Consider the following 23470-nt stretch of genomic DNA (forward strand, 5'->3'; position numbering starts at 1 on the left):
TCTCAATTAGATGGTATCTGCACTTCCCTCAGCACAGTTTCACCATAGAAACAAATATCACTTGCAGCTGTATGAATGGATTATTTTCCCTGCCTATCTTTAAAGAGGACCTGAAACTCAAGCCAAATAATTTCAAAACAGAACATCTAGTTAACCACTTAATATCCCAAAACCAGCTCCACCAGACAGATCTCTTATGCAAAAGAGCTCCCAGAATGCATTGTTTCATACCTTAGGTCAAGTTCTATAGTCAAAAGGGTGGCACAATGCCAGGCAGAATTTGGCCCATTAAGTCTAAGTGCACTATCTGAATTTTTGTCTGCCTAAAAAGTGTTTTTAAGGGATATTAAAAAATGACAGTTTTGCAGTAAGAGTCAAACTATAAATGAAGATGGGAGCCAGAAGAAAAGCAGTAGCATCACAATGGATAATTGAGAGAGTCTGCAATACTATGCAAGACACAATATGCCACTTGAAGTATATCCAATACAGATATATGAAAGCTTGACAAAGGTTTATTTTTCCTCTCAATTCATTGCTGATAAAGCTACATGATGCATCAAAAGAAGAACTCCTAAATCAGCTATTTCATGTTGTCCTGCTCTTATTCCTGCCTGTTTTGGATCCCTCATGTACATATGAAAGTTTCACTGTGCTGGGCTGTTGCAATAGAAGGGAGGCTATTGCCTTGAACACTTGCTATTTGGACTGATAATCAAAAAGAAACGCTCATTATCTCAAGTGAATTGAAAGCTCTGGTCCGAATTCCGTTCAGTGTGTTCTAGACAAATAGTCACATTTATAAACCATTTCATCTTCTTACTTATAATTACTGAATTTGTAACCTAAAACGGAGTTACAAGATTAATTTACCTGTTGCTTTCACACAGCTACCAAAGCTTTTCAAAGTATCACTCTCTCTACTGATGGCTGTATGCTGTGAAGTGGAGGGTTAAATTCACCGCTTCCTTTTATTTGTTCAAGCCAAAATAAAAAGGGACATTTACAGTACATCATACCAAAAATCTGCTAGGAACTGAAGTTCAAAATAAAAGCTGCTTGTTCCTCATGTCTCACAGAAAGAGCATTTAGTAAACGTCAGTTTTGTTCACTCCTATTCAAGTAACTAAATGTATGAGAAACTTACGTTTTCTAGCAGAAAATCAGAGGTGACCATGGCTTCCTTACAAGAAAAGCTTACTCGTATTAGCTTTGGATGTTTAGTGGCCATATACACAAATGTGAGTAAGAGTCCAAATCCTTAATTCTCCTAGTTAGTGCAATGCTGAACTGCTTTGAAAAATCACAGCCCCAATATGTGAAGTATAAAATTGTTCAAACTGGTCAAATGATATTAGAATGATCATCCAAATTAAACTTCATATTGTTCATCACATTCATTAATGAAGGGATTTTATATTGTATAGACTCTTGGTCTTGGGGATAGTATTAATCCTAATCTTCTGTAATGTTACAGTACTGTGTAACACTAACACACACACACACCCTCCCAAGTTTAGACTTTTCCCATCTTTCCAAGTGCTACTTTTTGAGACCTGCACAGCAGAGTTTCATTGAAAAATATTTGACAAAGATGAGACATTTTGTGAAAGTAAGATTGTAATGACTATTGTTGACCAAGCTCTACTCTTTTCTCTTTCTTGCAATTCCCTGATATTGCTCTCAGACGTTGACTGAATTTCTCTCCTGAAATCATTATTTTATAATGATGAGTGTCGAGGGTGAGGAACAATTTGTTTAGAGAACTTTTTAGTAACAGCAGCTATTTAAATTGAACTAAATTAAAAACCCCTACAAAAGCTTCAGGTGCCCTAATTAAGACTTGCATCCACAAACGATGGATGGATACTACCCAGTAGCAAAGAAATAATCTGACACACAGTGAATTAACTCATCCAGCCAATTAATTAAAACAGCCATTTTAGCTCTTCCAGAACGATCTTTCTCTAAGGACTGCACCTTGCTGTCATGTGAATGCTTGTGTGTTCCAATGACCATGTAAGCTATCCTGGCAAGCACTTTAGTTCCAAGTAGGGCCATTTAAGCTAGACAAGTCAAAAGTAGGGAGCAGATAGAAAGTAGTTCATTTGTCCTCTAGGATGTGGGTTCAAGCCAACACCCTATCCTTGTAAAACCAAACAAACCCAACTCAACATACAAATGGCAAGTTACAGAAAAACTAGGTAACCATTCTATCAAACAACATGCTAGGGTAGAGCCTTGTTTGTGCCCTAAGCGATGTCTGACAGCAGGGGAAGTATTCACACTCAGAAACATACACCAACCTTCCCTCAGAACCCTGTCAGATAAATGGCTTTGAAAACTACAGGAGTTGAACTAGTCTTCACCCCTCTGTATGTTCATCCCCATGCTGTGATCCTCTCCCTCCCACTAAGAACCCTCATGCCTCAGACACTCTTAACCAAGGGTGCGCAAACTACAGCCAGCTGAACCGTCCTGCCCGGCCCCTGAGCTCCCAGCCGGGGAGGCTCGCCCCTGGCCCCTCCCCCGCAGCAACGCCACCACACAGGCAGCGCAGCTTGCGCCCGCCCACCTCCCAGGCTTTCAAATAAGCCTGTCCTGCCGCTCCGAGCAGCACGGTCATGGTAAGGGGGGGGTTGGATGAGGGGCAGGACCCCCTGGGGGGCAGTCAGGGGACAGGGGGCGGTTAGATGGGGTGGAGGTTCATGGGGGGGTGGGGGGTGGTCAGGAGACAGGGAGTAGGGAGGGTTGGATAGTGGGTGGGATCCTGGGGGGCAGTTAGGGACAGGGGTCCTGGGGGGTCAGTCAGGGGACAGGGAGCAGGGGGGGTTGGATAGGGGGTAGAGTCCCAGAGGGGTGGTTAGGGGCGGGGGGTCCCGGGAGGGGGCGGTCAGGGGAAAAGGAGCAGGGGGGGTTGGATGGGTCAGGGGTTCTGAGGGAGGCAGCCAGGGGGCGGGAAGTGGGAGGGGGTGGGGGACAGGCTGTTTGGGGAGGCACAGCCTTCCCTACCCAGCCCTCCATACCATTTCGCAACCCCGATGTGGCCCTCAGGCCAAAAAGTTTGCCCACCCGTGCTCTTGACTGCTAGCGGCTTCAGAGATTTATTTGAGTGCTTCAACAATGGCATCCAATGATTGACTGGTTAAGTTTACCCCAGGTTTGTGCTACTTGATACTGGAATCTGTAGTTATGAAATACCACTGGGAAAAAGGAAAGTAAGGGCCCATTTCCCTGTCATTTTTAATGAGTGCCTAATTACCTTAAGGGCATCTGAAAATCTCCCCACAATTGTCTACAACTAATCAGGTTGACAATAAGCCAGAGTGACAAGACAATTTTTGAGAGCTACCTGAGAGTCATGGTGTTTTAACGTGCATCTTCAAGACTGACAGGTGTACAGCATGCCTTATGAGCCCTTGTTTAACTGCAGTTTTCAGTGGGCATCTCAAAATGACCTTGCAAACATTTTTTTCTTAAGCACCTGGATTCCAAAGTAAGAACCTTGTGGGATGATTTCAAGAGGCAACAGACTGGCTTCTTAGTTTATGGAAAACTACTAAATAGAAGAGACAGCCTTTGGGAATAACCATGTCATTGTCAGGACCTCCTTGAATTGTACAGAGATATTTTCTCCATTCATTTGCCACCATTGTAAGCAGCTTCCTTCATTTTTACTAACCAACTTAACACCATCCCAGATAGACCCTTACTGTAAACTACTTACACCACAAAAGTTCAGTCATGAAGCTGAGATTATTAGAAATGTTTTAGCATAAAATACATCTTGCATTGTTGAAAAACTTCTGCTGTTACTTGACTTTCAAGTTGACTGTGTGTCCAACCTTTGGCTTTGACTAGCATATTGAGCTTCTCTTCCTTTTTCCTTCTCCACCAGCAATGTTTTGTCTGCAACCAAAACAATACCGATTTTTCCCAATGTAGTCACCAAAGTCACATGAGTAACTACATCTATCAGACAGCTTTTCAAGGGCCATAGGCTTAAGACATTGTATCTGACTAGTTCTTGTAGAGCTGATGGTAACAATACAAGAACCTAGGAAAAACAGAACAGTTGCTGGAAAGGATGTGGCATCTTCAGACTCTGTCCACTGCACCTTATATTGTGTGGCAGAACACAACCAGTCATAGTGCAGGCTTCTTGCATGTTTTGTGGACATCTAAATAGTCTTGCAATGGGATAGAGGAGCCCTAATGCTATCTGATAAACTGGGGGTTAAGCTCCTGCCAACAATCTTTTCCCTCCTTCCCCCTAATATTCTCCAAAATAGAAGGGTTTCTCCTTTTATCAAGCTGAATTGGTCTGACTCCTGATTCTCTCCCTCCTCTTGCCGTAGGTGGGTTGAGGATGTACCTCAACTAGCACTGAGAAAATGACAGAGAACTCTTGGATACCACATTGGTGGTCTCTTTAAAAACATAGTATTGGGAAGGCACACTACTTGCTCCCCAATTTGTTGCAATGTTTTAATCTGAAGCTTGACAAAGCTCAAACCTGGACAGTGTTCTCTTGGCACTGTTGGAAGCATAGTCTTTTCCTTGGATGTACGGCTGTGCTTTCAGTATGGACACAGAATAAGCCATGTCATCTCTGCATCTTATTCAATGGTTTTTCAGATTTCAGTCACATTGACCATTGTAGGCTCTTTCAGGAAATTCTTTTCATTTCTCACCTTTAAGCAGACAGATGAATTCCTGCATAGTGTAAGTCTACGGCTCAGAAAATGGAGAGGCTTTAAAAAATATATATAGCAGCATATCTGCCAGATTCCAAGTCATTTTTAATATCTTGGAAGTTGCTGCAGCCGAGCTATCTTGGAATAGGGTGGGGTTTTTTTCTTCCTTATTATGGGATTCAGTTGTGTATCCGTTGACTCAGAAAGCACTGTCAGAACTCACATTACAAATGCTCCTTCTTTAGAACTCTAACACCATTAACTTTCAAGATCTGTCTCTGAAGCAGTAAAATCTAAATTTAAAAGTAATAAAAATTTTCAAGTAAAATAGCTCATTTTGCTAAAACTTTATTTTCAGCATGTAAGGGGAAAACGTTTGGACTGAACTCAGAAGCTAAGTTAAAGCAGTTATTAGTTTGCTTAGAAATCATACACGACCCTTGTGTCTCAAGACCCTCTTAATTCAGTGCTGAAGCACTGCTGCATAGATGTTGCAAATACAGCTGTACAAATACAATAGCATTTCTTCAAAGAAATACTTCTAATGATGGTGCACTTCTCTTGAGCATCTCAAATCCTTTCAATCGCTCAGATATCAGTTAGGAAACAGGCTCTTATCCCTAAAATCCAGACACAATGAGATGAGAAAAGGTTTAGGGTTGGAATCTGGAATCTATTGTAGTGAGTCCACTCCACCAATGTGAATCTGGCCTGCACTGCTATATCCCTCTCATCTGATTAGCAATCAGCACTATAATCTTAGAAAAGGTTCACCTGAAAGTAATGAGGGTGGTATCTGCACAAGTGACATGAGAGAGCACAAAATGAAGCATTTCATATGCATTGAATTGAAATATTTAGCACCAGAACTCTACTCTAGTGAAGGTGGAATTTCACAGAGAAACCTGCCAGTCTCTTAAAACTCTTTATTGTGAAGTGGATTGAGCACTCTGATATGACACTGTGATTTAAAAGTTTGGTATCCAATTTCTTTTGGCCTGACCACCTTATCCATTCAGTCATTTAGAAATAAAGGTGCTAATAAATTTACAAATACTGAACAGGGAAAGGAAAACCCCAAACTCAGCATTTTACCATGTGCTTTTTTAGTATCCCTAACAAAAATGAAAACAAAAAAACAAACCAAAAAACCCCACACAGCACCTTGTGCTAGAGGTTTTTCAGGTTTTTCACCTGAATGTATATGCATTGATGTAGCGTGAGAGTATATGAGAGAGAGAGAGAGAGAGAAGGTAGGGGAACGGCAATAAAGGAAATACCTAAATATTTAAAAGGAAGATGGCTTGGAAGGGGAATGGAGTCGTTCATTTCAAGATCTCTGGTTGAAATCTTGCCTGCATTTGTCACTCAATGACTGCTCACTGGCCTCTCTGATACAAGTGGGTAACTTAGACAAATTACAAAGCTGCCACCACCACAGATACTAGTTCACCTCTTTGGCAGAGACAAGCAATGAATATAAACTGACTTCATTGCTCAACCCTACTGCTAGCCCTGTGGCTCCAGGCTGAGGCATGCTGACAGGACAGCATGGGATATGGTTACAGGACTGCTAGATATACCCAGGCTGACTGACACCTTCCCCTCAGGAGAAAAATGGCTTATAGAGCCAAAAAGTAGAACATGTTCATCCGAAGTGGCCAGTGAATCTTTTAAAGGAAAGGGAACTTAAATAGCAATGCTTGATGGTGTCTGTTTCTGGCTTTTTGTCTGAGACTTGTGAGGCCGCGTCTTATATCTAGCTGGGCTGTACTGTGCACACCTGGGTTGACATTTAGGCATCTGGAAATGAGTTTTGCCCTCTATTTTTGATGCTTGGAAAGTATGGTTACAGTTATTTCACATTTTACTACTAAAAATATATTAGGCCCCTGAGCCTTCTGTGGCTCTGGATATTGCTTTTCATGTTCTCCCAGGAGAAGTTTTACCAAGGACTTCAGATGGGAACAAGTAAGAATTAGGCCAACGCTGGGCACTCCTGAAACAAAAAAAAATTGCACCATATGCAAATACAAACACTATATACAGATACAGACACCAGAAGATGTCAGAATTTGCATGTCTGTTCAACACTTTTTATTGTCTTCTAGAAATTCTCACACAAGCTTCTATATAATTAAGTTTAACTGCTGACTTTATAAAAGCGGCATAACTTTTTTCCAGGCACTGACAGTTTTGAAAAGAGCTACAATTTGAACAAGCTTTCTAGCACCTTTGCTACTGAAAGTTGACTGTGTTTCATATGTAGTCCGCTAGATATTTGTTAGAGTAACCTGAATATATATTTATAGTATCAACTCAATAATCCAGTCTTATGTTCAAAGCAGACCATTCTAGGGCAATGGCATAAGTAATAAGTACTTAAAAACTCCCTAAATGTAGAGTTGCAACATTGAGTTAATAATTTGCATTTTGGGATAATTTTTAAGAAAGGCTTCTCAAAGTGTGTTGCAAAGTCTGTATAACCATGTAGGTAGTTTTTTCTGTACACATTTATGGGCAATTGCATGCAATAATCAATTGGCTGATTTACATGGGGGCAACTGTGATGGGGTTTTTTAAGTATGTGAGGAACTCTCAAATTCTGAGGTTGCATTTGCTTTTTGAAAACATGGCCCAATTTTGTTTTGATTAATGGCATATGGAAGAAAGCAGCAGAAGAAAAAGTGACTCAAGCTGTTCCATCAGTCACATATTGGAGAGATGGCTGCAGTGCTATCACCACATGTTCTGGCTGAAGACGAGACTCCTACATACAGGAGCAGTACTATGAAGTGGTGGGCATGCCCAAAAGTCAAGCTATTGCTGGGTCCACAAGTAATGGAACAGCAAGGCAGAGCAGACATGGAAAGGGCCTTGTATTTGTTTTTTTAATTCTGTTTTTTTTTTTAAATAAAAACAGAAAACAATTTTAAAAATATACAGTGTGCAGCTAGCTAGTACCAAAGGCAGTATATGTGGTCTAGCAGTAAGATGTAGACGGCAGTCAAGACTTCTGGGATTTATTCCCAGTACTACTACAGTGACCTTGTGTGTCACTAACCACTCTGGGCCTCAATTTACCCATCTAAAAATTAGGCTTAATGACATTGATATAATGGGGGTAAGTGCTTTAGAAAAGCATGCAATAGGTTTAAAAAAAAGGAGTAAAGAAGTGCAAAGTATTACTGCTCTTCCCTTATCTACAGAAAAACTGACAGGGTACCACACAGAAATCATACAGCTCTCCTATAGATCCCATACATAGTGCTTTTATTTTGCAGAAGGGAAAGAGGTGGCCTGGTTGATCCAAGGGCCACTTTTAACTTCCTTGGTGATCGGTAATAGCAAGGAAGAAATGTCCTCAATAACTGGTATTTTCTTGTTATGAGATATCACTGTCCACTAAGCAAGTTTAGCCTACCAATTCCTTGATAACCTAAATTCTTGCAAATAGATTATTTCATCCACAATGGAAAGGAATATAAACAGGGCTTTGGAGCAGAGCCTGCGGAGCAGCTCTGGAGCAGTGGAGCTGCAGGTTTCTGCCTGGAGCTGGAGCACGGCTCCAAAGCCCTGAATACAAATGGCTAAAAATCAAAGCCACCACTCAATTAAACAGATGAACAAGGATGGGAAGAGTCACATTATGCCACAAACTGCTAGTCCTGTGTTCATTCCCATCTCTTTCCAAACACACAGATGTTGTTTGTCTCTCAAAGTGAGAGAAAAAAAATCCTTACTCTCCCTTGAGAATAGAATTCACAGATCTGCTTGCTCAGAGTCCATGCACTGTTCTCGGCCACTGAACGCAGTTCACGGTGCGGATACAGACGTTGGAAAGCTGTGCTTGGCCTTCAGTTGTTCCCCTTCCAACTGACAGGAATTACTAGTCAGTCCATGCTTCATCCACCCATTCCCATCAAGATTTCTAATATTTCAGGAGAATTTTTTTTTTAGTCTTAACTTTCTTCATCTGAAACTCCTCAAGTTCATCCTCTGCATGTCACCCCAAAGCCTTCTCTTTATGAACGGAGACAAACCTGGATTTAAAGCTAGCACTTCTAATACACTGTCAAAGGACTGGACCTTAATTGTTATGAGACAAGAAGTGAGACGGAAGGGAAACAGACATTGAAAGTGACAAGGGGAGAAGGGAAGATACCCTGCAATTCTACATAGGGGAAAAAAAGGGAAAGAAGAATACTTCATTTTATTGCCAAGAAATATTAAAATGAATACACACAACATTTGACTGTATATGCAACCATGAGTCAGAATTAAAAATGCACTTGCAACTCCTTCCGGCAGATCCAAGGTTCATGCAGCACCACACACAGACTCTGTATGGTTGAGCTGTTGAAGAACTGTCCTCTGAAGTCTCTGGTTACTAGGAAGTAACCTAGTTCTCATTTATACTCTAAGCATAGAATCATAGAATATCAGGGTTGGAAGGGACCTCAGGAGGTCATCTAGTCCAACCCCCTGCTCAAAGCAGGACCGATCCCCAATTAAATCATCCCAGCCAGGGCTTTGTCAAACCTGACCTTAAAAACTTCTAAAGAAGGAGATTCCACCACCTCCCTAGTTAACGCATTCCAGTGTTTCACCACCCTCCTAGTGAAAAGGTTTTTCCTAATATCCAACCTAAATCTCCCCCACTGCAACTTGAGACCATTACTCCTTGTCCTGTCATCTGCTACCACTGAGAATAGTCTAGATCCATCCTCTTTGGAACCCCCTTTCAGGTAGTTGAAAGCAGCTATCAAATCCCTCCTCATTCTTCTCTTCTGTAGACTAAACATCCCAGTTCCCTCAGCCTCTCCTCATAAGTCGTGTGTTCCAGTCCCCTAATCATTTTTGTTGCCCTCCGCTGGACTGTCTCCAATTTTTCCACATCCTTCTTGTAGTGTGGGGCCCAAAACTGGACACAGTACTCCAGATGAGGCCTCACCAATGTTGAATAGAGGGGAACGATCATGTCCGTCAATCTGTTGGCAATGCCCCTACTTATACATCCCAAAATGCCACTGGCATTCTTGGCAACAAGGGCACACTGTTGACTCCTATCCAGCTTCTCGTCCACTGTAACCCCTACGTCCTTTTCTGCAGAACTGCTGCCGAACCATGCACTAGTTCAGTGTGCTGAAATTGTAGAGGTCTCTGTGAGGACAAACAGCAGGGATGTAAAGGGAAGAGAAAGGTCTTGGGCCAGCACCAGCCCAGTGACAGCAATACCAGAATAGTTTAAGAGTACTCAAATTAATATCAAGCAAGAAAAACTGAAGGTTTAAAAATGCCTCAGTAAAAGTTAAACATGCATAACACAAGGAAGAAGATTAGGCCACCTTCTGTCTTTTATCCAATGACAAACAACCTGTATTGGATAGCATGATTGTTATTTGTTAGGGGGGTTTGGCATATGCAACCAAAAAAGCTGCCTCCTGTATACTATGGAAGGCAACAGTGAGCCCTATACTCTGGAATGAGTCTGACTTCTCTTGGCTGGCAACATTCTTTTCTTGAAAACGGCAGGACACAAGGATCTCTACAATCTACTGAGAAGCATAAATTATGACTTGCTCATGCTGCCAGCAGTTACTGTGCTATGAGAAAGGGCTGTGACTATGTCAAGCGGCAACTAAGGGAGATCATAATAATTACCATATACTGAAGTTTTGAACGTTTGTCAGGGGGAGAGTACTGCAGTTCACTTCCTAGGTTTAGCTCCCCTTGATCAGAGGAGAAATCAAGGTATAATGTAGGAACTTGAGCCTGCTGAGAGAGACTGGAAGAGGAATCCACAGCACAAAAGCAGTCAGACAGAGAGGCCCCCACAAAAAGGTGGCATAGCTAATACTTATAAAAGACTCCCAAAGAAAAGGAATAACTCATCCATTCCAAATTAGTATCCTGACTATGTGGAAGCTACTTCTCCTTCCAAAACTACATTTTATATTTGACTCAACCAGTACATCCAGGACTCAATACATCTTAAAACCATGAAATGAGACAGTGTTTTAATATATCAATCACACAAATAAGTTGTAAAATATGATTTGCAACCACCAGTGCAACGAGTTGTGCCATTTTCTTGGAACACACATTTTTCTATGCAGTTCTGTTATATCTTACACCCTCTTGGGGTAACCAGGCAGTCATTATTTTTAGTAATTCTGCAGCACTAGTAAGTCTTAGTGCTTATAAGACTGATGCTAGGGTAAAATGATTCAATTCCCAGACCTCGGATGGATCTGTAGAATTGACATAGTAACACTGATTAGAAAATGCTACAATGTCACTGTAGAAAGTAACAACTTGCAGAGGCAATATAGCCTGACTCACGAGAACCTGGCCAATCCCATGCATGGCATGGTGTGGGGAGCTAGGGGCTTTGATTGGAGATAAAGCAGAGTAGCAAAAAGGCATGTCACAGCGCATCTGATATTAAAAAATACTCACTGGGTTGTGAGTTTCACCTTCAGAATGATGAACAGCCCACCAGTCAGATGTCCACTCCCAGGCATTTCCCACTATGTTGTATAAGCCATAGCCATTTGGAGGAAATGCTGTAACCTGGATTGCAGATAATGTTGAAAGATCATTTTATTACAGTCTTCTGGCATGAAATAGCATTTAACTCCTGATGACCAAAAGGTAAAAAATCCACTGACTAGATGTTCCTGCTCTCAGATCTTTGAATCGGAAACTAGTGAGTTATATGCAGAAATACAGAGGCTCAGGAACAAGAAAGCTCTTTTAATCAGGATTTATACTCAGAGACAAGGGTTCAGTATTGTATCTACAAAAGGGCCTAACTCTGAAAACCTTTGTTTTCTTTTTAAACAACAATACAAATCATCATTTTTGTGGACAATGACAACATATTCTCAAGGTTTCCTCCCCCAACACTTACAGGTACTATTGTTAAACCATAAATTATCTTCTTGCTCACCCTGCTATTGTTAGAGGCAGTGATTTAATTACAAGACAATAAATTCCAACTAGCAGCTCAGAGCAGATGCTGGGATATTTTCTAATCTACATGCAAACACATAACTGCACTTTGCATTAATGGGAATTAGACTCCAGTGGATCATTGTAAGACTAGTTTACATCCCCATTTGTGAATGCCAGATTTCCCACCAAGAGAATGGAGAGGGTCTCTCAACTTCTGTCTGTGCTGACTTCCCTTCTAGTTACCACTTCTCTTAAATAAACTAGCATTCGCAGAAGTCTACATATTTAAAAGACTACAGCATGCATTTCCCTTGCAAGCATTAAAAACTTGATGGCTTTCTTGCTATGAGATACTCCTAACCTTTATAAATGGAAGTTCACATCTTTCCCAATAAACTGAAAAAACATGATTCCAGAGGTCATGAAACTGAGTATTTACCCAGAATGCTCGTCAAAGACCCCGCTATGTCAAAAACCATTTTGTTTATACAGGGCAAGCTATGCCATACTCATCATCCTGAAAGCATTAAAGCAGAAATATAGCTAACTTTAGTGAATCTAAAAGTTAAATGAAAGTTATTTTTAGCCTCCATTTCACACTTTGTAGAAATAAATATATAGTGCCTTTCTCCATTTTAAGATTGGTGAGAACTCTGCATGATGGCAACCTTAAAAAGAGCCTTTTCCCCTGTAACACCCATGGCTGGAATTAAACATCTTGTAGCTTGAAAAGCTGAAGCTGCGAGAAGTGTCCTTCCGGTGGCCGACACCTATTGAAAAACCCCATTACCCATCACACTAGGCGTACCCCTCAATTCGAAGAGGGTTAGTTTAGCTGTGGTGTTGCTAATGTACTCTGACACACTTACTGGTGCAGTTCCTTTGTATCCATCCTCTCCAGTATTGCTTATTGGGAACTCTCCCTGCCAGATATTGGCATAGTGCTGACCTTTTGGCTGAAGCTTATTGCCCCACGGGAAAAGTCTGTTGGAAGAAACACAAGACACAAGCTATCAGAAATATGGCTAACCTTTAGAGTTAGAGGCAACAGGAGGAAAAAAGTGGAAGGGAGAGGACTGCTACCAGTCTCAAAGAGCTATTTTGAATAGATTCATCAATAAAAAACTGCCGATCTAGTTCATGTCGGGTACACAAAAATACTCTGAGGAATGCAAGTGCTTGGTCAATGTTTTGGACTTATATGGTCATCTAACTAGGTAGCACTACTGCTATAAAAAAAGTTAAACTATTTTAAGTAGAGTTGATCCTAGAAAATTAAACCCAACTCCCATCTTTGTCAGTTGTTTTTTTTAATTGGAGATACAACAAGAAAAATTACCAAGTAAATATTCTTTACATAGTTTACATCTGAGAAGCCGGACATATAGAATATATACAATCCGTGTTCCAACTCCATCTGTATAAACCCACTATGTTTAATAAGCCTTAAAAGGGATGATGGTTCTCATATTGCAACTGAAGCTCTGCAGCACGATCTGCTGTTCTATGAGATAATGTTTTAGGTTTAGGATATACAAAATGACTGACATATGAACCCAGTAGTGTCTGTGCAATGAAAGGAATTAGGACTACTTGAGCTCTCATTTTCTCTACTCCCCAGCCCAGTCCTTTTGTTCATCTCAAACTGGCTTTCTCTGACTCTTTGACCAATTTTGGGACTGGCAGCAAGAGCCTTCTACACCACACCTCCCGTCACCTACAACAGCATTCCTACATCTCAATCTCAGTCTTGTTGCACTTTGTCTCTTAGTTATTATTTAATTCCAACCTTATATGGATGACTGAAGCATTTTCTGGGATACACTTTACACAAAGGATGCTGTACAAAATAAAGCAGTGTTACATTTACTGCAAATGCATGTACCTGTGCAAGAAAAATGTTAAGGAAAATAAACAGTGCTTTTCTCTGCATGGTGAGATATCAGAATCTTATACATTCACAAGGGAAGAATCTTGACAGGTAAGTACCTATTCTCGAGGCCTCCTCGACAGCTGTACTCCCATTCAGCTTCTGTGGGTAATCGTTTTCCCGCCCACGTGCAATACGCTACAGCATCATTCCAGGAGACATGAAGAACTGGGTGATCCATTCTGATAAGCAACAAAAGACACAGAATGAGGACATCAGCATGGTCAACCAGCCTCAAGAGTGCAAGCACCTTATGAAACCCCCCTCAGACCAGGTCATGATTTAAGACTGTACATGGAATGTTTCTATCCTTCATGCAAGACTTCAGTTACGTCTGAACTGGGTGCAGAGGTTAGTTTTACAGCAAAGAAATTATTGAAGTAAATACCAGAGCAAGGCATTAATCAAGAGCAGCACATACCAAGTGAAGAACAGCAAGAGTCAGAATAAGGAATTGGGGGAAGGAGAAGGAATTTGTATACAACAGCATGATGCATCACAGCTATGCACTCTACCCACAGATCCAGTTCATTCTTGCATTTCCTCCGTCATACCCATGTGTCCTCACCCAGACTCAATTTAGAGAGGGGTCTGTAGAACTAGTAGCTACTAACTACCCCCACTGGCTTCAGTGAAAACATAGCTTATGAGCACCTCACAGGATCAGGCCAAAAGCCCTTTGAGGCGGCAGCCTTAGCCCACATTTCCACAATAGTTTTAAGGGTATGCTGTAACTCATTAGAAGACAGAGTCAGAGGAAGAGCAGCCTCTGGATGGGGCACAGTTTAGGTTTGTAGAGTTAGGTTATTTTTATATCAGTTTTGCTATTAATTTTAATTCTCTATTTTCTTTCCCTCCCCTCCTCAAATCTGTTAAAGAAATTTACTTTTTTTTTTTCGGGGGGCGGGTGGGGGAGTAATGGCAGGAGGGAATACTGGCCAACCCCTCACTTAGCCTCAGGCCTCTTCAAACCTCACCATTTTGGAGCTGCAGTAATTTGGGAACGGAAGCAGGATTTTTTACTGCAAACTTTTACAAAATGACTTCCATGTTTTCCCTGTTTTAATCCCCATACCCTCTTGCTCACACATTCCCAGCCCCTCCTACCCAAAAGGGACTGTTTCAGTCCTCTGAGACGGAAGGTCTCATTTATCCTGGTCACAATACCCCTGCCCCCCCCCACCCCCACACCCCTCTTCTGCCAAAACCCTCTAGCAGAGTGAGCTACCACCCTGCTAGTAGGGGCTTCTGGTACAAGAGTTGAATGCTCAAGGCTTCCGATTCACTGTATTAGCTATTGGTCTTTCACTTTTCCCACTTTCACTAGTTCACGTCTCCCAGCCTCCCACTAATCTTCATTCTTTGTTTCTTTCTCTACCTTTTAGACTATTTCTGTGTGATGGGAAGTTTGAAGAAAGGGTTAGATAAAGATCATTATACTAGGCCAGGCTCACAACCAACTCATAGAAAATGTAAGGCTCAGAGAGCACATTTCCAAAGCTGTTAACTGCTATGACCTAAATCTCTCTTCATTATTTTTTTCTTGTCTCTTGATACCACTGCCTCTATTTTTGCTTCAGATAATTTCTCTTTATTCCCCCTTGGAGAGCAGATGATGTGCACCAGCCATCAACTGATGTTAAAGATATGTGGCCCCATCCTTAAGGGATTCAATACATCAGCTTCTACCAGACATAGGCTAAAAAAAAATCTGCTTTTTTTTAAATAACCCTAAATACATCAGTGAGAGACTGAAACTTAACATGCTCTTAACATGAAGTTATTGATCATCATCACCTGTTTCATCATCATTTCTTTAACAATACATAAGGACACCAAACATAGCTCCTTAACAACGAGATTTACATCTACATAAGTGTATCACTCTGCAGCATTACACAAAGATCATCACTGAAGAATGTGCCCTCATTTCCCTCACTGCAACAAACCCATGGATAAAACATATAGAAGGGCCTACCCTCCTAAGTCATTTAAGTCCCATTGACTTTCAGTGAGAATTAGGGTCCTAAATTGCTTAGGCAGTTTTGAAAATTGTATTCCTCCCTCCCCCCCACCCAACATCCTGAGCCATTCTCTATAAGACAGATGGCCTCAGAATTCCTGAACCATGGAGCACACTCAGAGGATACCTTACATGCAACTCTTTTATAATGAAAGGGGTGCAGCAGGGTTGGGAAGACATAAATTAATCCAGAGCATCCTCTGCTGATCTCAGCCACAGTGCTCTCTCAGGTTGGCAGGTCCCAGACCATCAAAAGCGAACAGGACACCTAAAGTCCAATCAAGTTTCAAATCGATACAACGTGCCCAGCCAGAGTATTTTTATCTAACCGTGACAGAGGTTATTAGTTCTTTCAAGTGCTAATGCTTTAACTAGAGCAAATGCTCAAGCAGTCCCAATTACAGTATTATATGCAACAGGAAAAAAATACCGTCTATACACTGAGAAGCAATAGAAAGAGCACAGCAAGAAGCCCGTCTCGAACCATGCCTCCCACCATCTGCGTTGAATTTGTACAGACACAAAGTAAATACCACAGTTAAAACTGAAAGGTCATGTCTGGCTCACCTCTTTGAGATATTAGAATCTGGTCCCTCAGGTTGCCTCCAATTAGCTCCTTTAACAGGCATCCACCAGGGAGCAGCTGCAACCTGAAAACAGGCCAAATAGAATCAAGAAGAATGTTGTAGGTCTTCTAAATTCCCAGTCAGAGGCTATTCTGGGAAACATCCAAGTGACAACAGTGAAGAAGTGACTACACCTCATTTTTAAGCTCACAGCTCAGAAACCTGTCTACTGCCTCCAAACCCACTGTGTGGAAGATCATCTCTAACCAACTGAGAGCCATATGTTTAGTCTACAGTGTTAATGACCAAACAAAAGCCAGTACAAGTATGGAATAATAAACTATGGAGAATAGCAGAGGGGAAATGAAGTGACTGAATCTGCAAAGTTCTTTTAATGACTGCTTTTCACTAATGTTGACCTGCTTCAGATTTTGAAGGGATTGAGAGAAGCCCAATGTTTTCCCAAGTCTCTGATGTTATGAACTACAGCTCGCTTCCTGAAAACACAACCTTGAGCAGGCTATTCATGTCTGACAGCTCTGTCTTCTCACCAATTTCCAGTTGTAATTTTTGCATCCTGAAACTATTTGTGAAGCTTACCCAGGTTGTCTTATAGACTATTTTAGACTTTTTTGAGCACATCATGCTGGTAAATCAGATTTCAACTAAGCATCAAAGCAATCTCTTTGCAGTGCTATGCAATGTTATATCCTGTCCCTGCTATGGCTAAAGAGTTTATTTTTAACTTGTTCACCAGTTTGGTCTGGCAGCTTCTAACTCTAGAATCAGTATTTTTGGGACTATTAAACAACACCCTGAGGACTTCCGTCAATTAAGGTCAAGACTTCCATTTAGCACACTTGTCATTTTCTTTCCAGTTAATTAAACTCACTAGTCTGGATCTGCAGTATTTGCTATCAACTTCCAGTAGGTGGAGACAGACAAACCACAAAAATAATCTCAATTTTAATATCTTGGATCTGTTTTTAAGATTGGCATTACTTTGCCAAATACAAACACTTCATGACTGCATTAGTGTGCAATGTTTCTCTAAACAGAACGGTAAGTTGTTTCTGTAGTTGTTATAGTTTAAGGATCATAAGATCGTTCTTACTTCAAAAACAGCTATGAACAATACATACAGAAGAGTTGTATTACAGTTTACATATAAACTATTGCTGCCTACTTCAATGAAAGCACCTTGTGGCAAGTTGAGGCAAAAAGATAATACCTGTTTAGGTCACAGGAAGTACAAGTGGAAGAGCTAAGTGAAATAACCCAGACCTGCCCCAAAATGGGTTGGCATAGTAGGCTTTTAAAGAAAGATTACATATGCATATAAACAAGAACATCCACAGTTATATTAACTAGGATAAGAAAAATCATGATGTAAAACTCTCAATGCTTTAGTATGTAACCAATCACCAACTGCCTAGGGTAAGCGAAGGCAGTACAGCCAGTGGATAGAGCATAGGACTGGGGCTCAGGAAACAGGTTCTATTCTGCCACTGGCCTCTTGGATGACCTTGATCAAGTCACTTCACCTTTGTTCCTTAAAAAAAAAAAAAAAAAGAACGAGGAGTACTTGTGGCACCTTAGAGACTAACAAATTTATCTGGGCATAAGCTTTCATGGGCTAAAGTCCACTTCATCAGATACTTGCAGTGGAAAATACAGTTGGAAGATAGATAGATATACACACACCCATACACAGAACATGAAAAAATGGGTGTTGCCATACCAACTCTAATGAGACCAATCAATCAATTAAGGTGGGCTATTATCAGCAAGAGGAAAAAAAACTTTTGTAATGATAATCAGGACGGCCCATTTCAAACAGTTGACAAGAAAGTGTGAGTAACAGTAGGGGGAAAATTAGCATGGGGAAATAGTTTTTACTTTGTGTAATGACCCATCCACTCCCAGTCTTTATTCAAGCCTAATTTAATGGTGTCCAGTTTGCAAATTAATTCCAGTTCTGCAATTTCTCATTGGAGTCTGTGTTTGAAGTTTTTTTTGTTGAAGAATTGCCACTTTTAGGTCTGTGATTGAGTGACCAGGGAGGTTAAAGTGTTCTCCAACTGATTTTTGAATGTTATAATTCTTGATATCTGATTTGTGTCCATTTATTTTTTTGCGTAGAGACAGTCCAGTTTGGCCAATGTACATGGCAGAGGCGTATTGCTGGCACATGATGGCATATATCACATTGGTAGATGTGCAGGTGAACAAGCCTCTGATGGTGTGACTGATGTGATTCAGTCCTATGATGATGTCCCTTGAATAGATATGTGGACAGAGTTGGCAATAGTCTTTGTTGCAAGGATAGGTTCCTGGGTTAGTGTTTTTGTTGTGTGGTTGCTGGTGAGTATTTGCTTCAGGTTGGGGGGCTGTCTGTAAGCAAGGACTGGCCTGTCTCCCAAGATCTGTGAGAGTGAGGGATCGTCCTTCAGGATAGGTTGTAGATCCTTGACGATGCGCTGGAGAGGTTTTAGTTGGGGGCTGAAGGTGACTGCTATTGGTGTTCAGAAGCCCTCCCCTTCTATCTTTCCACTGCATGCATCTGATGAAGTGGGCTTTAGCCCACGAAACGTATGTCCAAATAAATTTGTTAGTCTCCAAGGTGCCACAAGTACTTCTCGTTCTTTTTGCTGACACAGATTAACACGGCTACTACTCTGAAACTTTGTTCCTTAGTTTCAGATAATGATACTGATCTTTGTGAAGCTCTCTTAGATCTACTAATGAAAAGCGCTATATAAGGCCTAGGTAGTAATAATGAGAAACTTCCCTTATGAACAGGTTATTCTAGAATTGCCCATCTTGGGGTTACTTCCTGTGAAGGCTGTGCTACTGCCCCCACTCAGAGACAAGGTACTGGACTAGGTGGATGAGCAGCCTGAACCAGTACAATCTGAAAGCTAGCAGCAGCTTCCCGGGAGAAGCATGATGCCATTTATGCTACTTGCACCCACAGGGATTAGCAGTGAGGAGGGAAAGGTATTTGAAAATGTTAAATGTTTCATCTGTATGTGCTCTATGGTTCTGACCCCTCCTCAGCATTGCTTAAATGGAAATTTCAGAAGAGGGAATAAACGGCAGTCTGACAAAAGGAAGTGGTTAATACATTGCAAAGGTACACTGCTTACACTTGCAAGACCACCAGAAAAATGAATCCTCACAAAAACTTGCAACATCGTTTTCCCCAGCTAAAAGTGGGGTTTGAGCCCAAGGTTCATGGCTAAAGATCTTGCCCTAAACCATATAATGAGTCAGTGGCAGAACTGGGATTTGCTGACTTCCAGCCCTGAGATCAACCCACCACACGACAGAACCTCTCCAGTGAGGAACCTTGGAATATTCTTGAGTTGTGCATAAGAGCACTTGAACCCCTAGAACAGATGTTCTCAAACTTGGGGATAGGCCCCCCTGGGGGGGGGGGCATGGAATGTATTCTGGGGGGCATGAGAAGCTTTGGGGGAGGACTTACTGTGCACATTTTACCCACAGCAATGAATAACTAGCAAAGCTCTTTTCTCCAGACATATCAAGTCCTCAGCTGCTGCTGTGCATTGTGATGAATTTGTTAAACTTGCACTGTATGTTAATCCCTTTGTTACAACAGGGATTTAGTTGTAAGCATTGACCACAATTGCCATTTTGCTTTTGCTCTTATTACAACAGACTGTTGGCTCTGTTTGGATCAGTGCCTTCCTGTTTTTAATATTTAATGAGAGTTGCATGTTGATTTTTTTTTTTATCATTATATGTACTTGTGTGGCAGGAGGATGGGGGGCGTAAACTACTACACGATCAAATAAATTTGAGAATCACTGCCTCAGAAGCATGGTCGAATTCCAGGCAGAGAGAGAAGCCTAGAACTCTCTGTGGACAGGAAGTGGTCACACACAGGTGCCTGAAACACTTTCCTTCAAAATGCTGGAATAGAAGATGTCTGCATTAAGTGCAGGAGACCAGGATGGTTCTCAGCAGCCTGGAGACCAAAGCTTTCTATCTCACAGAGTAGGTTCCATTTAAATTTGGCCTGTTATGCATACCCCAGAAGGCAATCACAACTCTCAAAGAGCTTGTGCTCGTCTCCCAGTCTGACAACTACAAAAAGGAAGCAGACACGCTAGTGCAGCTCAGGCATGTTAGTGCTGTTCTCAGTCAGAGGCCCTGCCCTTTCTGAGAAGTGTAATAGCACGCTCAGCCTCTCACTAAACTTCGTGACTCCCTTATGGAGGATTCCAATGATCCCAATTGGAGGAAAACCCTCCACTTTAGACCGCCAGCTCACTTTCCCCAGCACAGACTGGCTGTAGTTTCATTTACTAGTATCAGATGAGTGAATTCCAAAACTGACACTATAGACCAGGGGTTCTCAAACTGAGGGTCGGGACCCCTCAGGGGTTCATGAGGTTATTACATGGGGGGGATCACGAGATGTCAGCCTCCACCCCAAACCCCGCTTTGCCTCCAGCATTTATAGTGGTGTTAAATACATTTTAAAAAGTGTTTTTAATTTATAAGGGGGGGGAGGGTCGCACTCAGAGGCTTGCTGTGTGAAAGGGGTCACCAGTACCAGAGTCTGAGAACCCATGCTACAGACTACATTTAAGCTAAAAGACTGATTGTATGCAACTTTCTTGCATTTTCTCCTTGTCTCCTAAATTTGGGATCTTTGACTCGTAATATAGAAGATTGAAGCCCAACTATCTCCATTTGAGAGCTGGTGGTTACTGAAAGTTAAAGGGACATTCACGTGCCAAGAGAACTTGACAGAACCTTACTTAGATCTCTTCCGTAGTTTCACAGGAACTGAAATGCGCATACTGTGACTTTTTTTAAGAAACTGCTAGATTTAAAAAGATGAAGTCTGTAGTGGACTGTTGTATCCTTATCCAAAACAAAAACTTGCAAGTGACTAAGAAGCATTTCTTTGTGCACAAATAGCGAAAACATGCTTTCAATCTGAATGGTGTATGGTAACAGAGAAAGAAGAAAAAGTCTCTCCACACGAAAGCACTGCACGTCTCTCTTCTGTTTCTAGTTGTGCTGAACTGAACACCAAAGGGCAGCCAGTTTTTGCAAACAATCAGATTTTTAGAAGATACACAGATGAAGTATACAAACAGGGTAACAATTATAGACTAGGTATACCACAACCTCCAGATTAGTTTCCAAATGACAATTAAGTCAATCATTTATTGACATTATCAACTATTATTATCAACTAATTATTATTGACATTATCAACTAATATGCATTGCACTTCTCTTTCCAAAAAGAAAAAAGTTACATGCATTTCAAACTTCTCAGAATGCTTTAAATTGCTCTAACTCTAATCAGCACAAAGGCTAATTTGATAAGAGAACAGACAAAAATTTTAAAGCTAATGTTAAAATGTTTAAAATCAACATTTAATGTTTAAAATCAAATGTACACAAGTTAAGGAGGAAGGTACTGTACATCTGGGGTCAGGCTTGAGTTACGAGAGATTACAAGTATCGGTTATAAGGTTCACAAGATGCATACATAGTACATAACCAGCATAGACCCAGATTGGGGTGTGGGAGCTTTTAAAAGAGTCAGTGAATAAGTGATCTTGGATATGCCACCCATATAATGTATTTAGAGCCCAAGTCAGTGTTGGTGTAGCGAATAGGTACATGGGTGGGGTGCGTCCCTTGGTTCGTCAGGGAAGGGAGGAAGTGGGTTATTTCCCTGACCAGCGGTTTTGTTTACTTGTCCTAGTATTGATGGTCTCCCATGATGTGCTCCATGCAAATGTCTCTGAACCACGTGATGGTGTCGGACACCATGAGCCATCTCATGAGCCGGGCGTAGTGCCGACCGACTCCGCGTGCTCTCAGCACCGGCTCATTGTGGGAGTCCCACACGCCCAAGGCTCCCACGAGTAGGGTTCAGATCTGGACCTCATAGCCCTGGGCTCTTAGCATGTGAGCCAGCAGGTTATATTTCAACACCTTCCGAGCTTGGGCCTTGTGGAACGTCGGGGACCTGTTTTCAAATGACACCATGATGTCCACCATGAGGATCTACAACCCCCATCATTTAATACTGCAAACCTTCTCATACCACTAAGGAGCTTAATTGCTTTCATAATGCCTGACATTCTCATGCTTCAGATCTAGACATGTTCCATAGACTGGGTGACAGATTCAGTCTGCAAAAACAGAACATATGCTTCTGAACAATAGGTCCAGAAGGGATAATTAAATAAGATATCAACCATTTCACTTTGATACACTCTTTAATCTGCAATATAGACCACAGGTTCTCTATTAGCAAAATTATTCTTTCTTCAAAAAATAAAATAAAGTCTAAGAAAAGTCACTTTTATTGAAATGTTTGTTCAAGCAGTTTAAGTGGATAACACCTCTGAAAACAGGACAACTATTTTTATAACTATAAGGATGTTGTTTTAGAAAGGCTCAACAGTAGAATACTTGATATGGTTGGTTCAATCACCTGAATATTTACATTCCCCATAGTCTCTGCTGTAGAACTAAAATCTCTAAGAAACCACAGTGAGGGCTACAGTACACTCCTCTCATGAAATTGTGCAGACAGGAGGACACAATTTAATCATACTGCAAGGAGAATCATTAACAACAAACTCACTCCTACAAGTTCTCCCACATCCATGAAGCAATTTGCGGAACTGAGGCGTAGTCAGCTACTGCCACCTTCGATTAAAAATGAAATTTCTCAGAGTCCTATTTACTTTTCCAGAACAGTCTGTGAGTCCCTTATTCCACCAATAGCCTCACTGACTTCCGTGGGACAAGTCAGCAAAAGCCTGCAGATTATTCTGGCCTTTGCCGAAAATATTGTCTAGTGATCCATTCTCCTTAGGCAGGTTAGGGATTAGAAGCAGTGCTGTACTGCCAGGGCTGGAAACATTGCAGGGAAAAGTTTGTTTGAAAAACAAACATTTCTCTTGGGTTTCTTTAAATGATCATGAAAACATTTTTATTTGTCTTGGGTTTGTAACAGTTTTAGAAAACTCATTTGCCCCAAATTTTGGCTGATAGCATCCCTTCAAATAAAATCTGGTAAATTGCTTTATGGATAGTAACACGTAACTGAGTAACCTAGGTTTGGCTTCTGAAATCTCATTTCTCAGGACTTGGTTCTTGAATCTGTTCTGTAGATCAGTTTGCAAGTGAGGCTGAATTTTTCATTTCACCCCAAATTCTAGTTCAGGGGTGGTCAAACTTACTGACCCTCCAAGTCGCATATAACAATCTTCAGAAGTTCAAGACCT

At 41.3% G+C, this 23470-nt stretch overlaps 1 protein-coding gene across 5 annotated transcripts in view; it reads right to left on the reverse strand.

Moving 5' to 3' along the window:
* SUMF1 (sulfatase modifying factor 1) overlaps positions 1–23470 on the reverse strand; it is an 80496-nt gene that overhangs the window by 26392 nt on the left and 30634 nt on the right. For all 5 annotated transcript variants that reach the window (XR_012640172.1, XM_074957534.1, XM_074957533.1 and 2 more), the window contains exons 4-7: positions 16178–16260; positions 13647–13769; positions 12527–12641; positions 11160–11273 (exon numbers count right to left, since the gene is read on the reverse strand). Coding sequence is in view for 4 of the 5 variants with exons in the window: in XM_074957534.1 (XP_074813635.1) it covers positions 11160–11273; positions 12527–12641; positions 13647–13769; positions 16178–16260 (435 nt within the window). In the remaining variant the exon portion in view is untranslated. The remainder of the gene's footprint in view (positions 1–11159; positions 11274–12526; positions 12642–13646; positions 13770–16177; positions 16261–23470) is intronic.

This window comes from Natator depressus, chromosome 7 (genome assembly GCF_965152275.1).
Source record: "Natator depressus isolate rNatDep1 chromosome 7, rNatDep2.hap1, whole genome shotgun sequence".
NCBI classification, from domain to species: Eukaryota; Metazoa; Chordata; order Testudines; family Cheloniidae; genus Natator; species Natator depressus.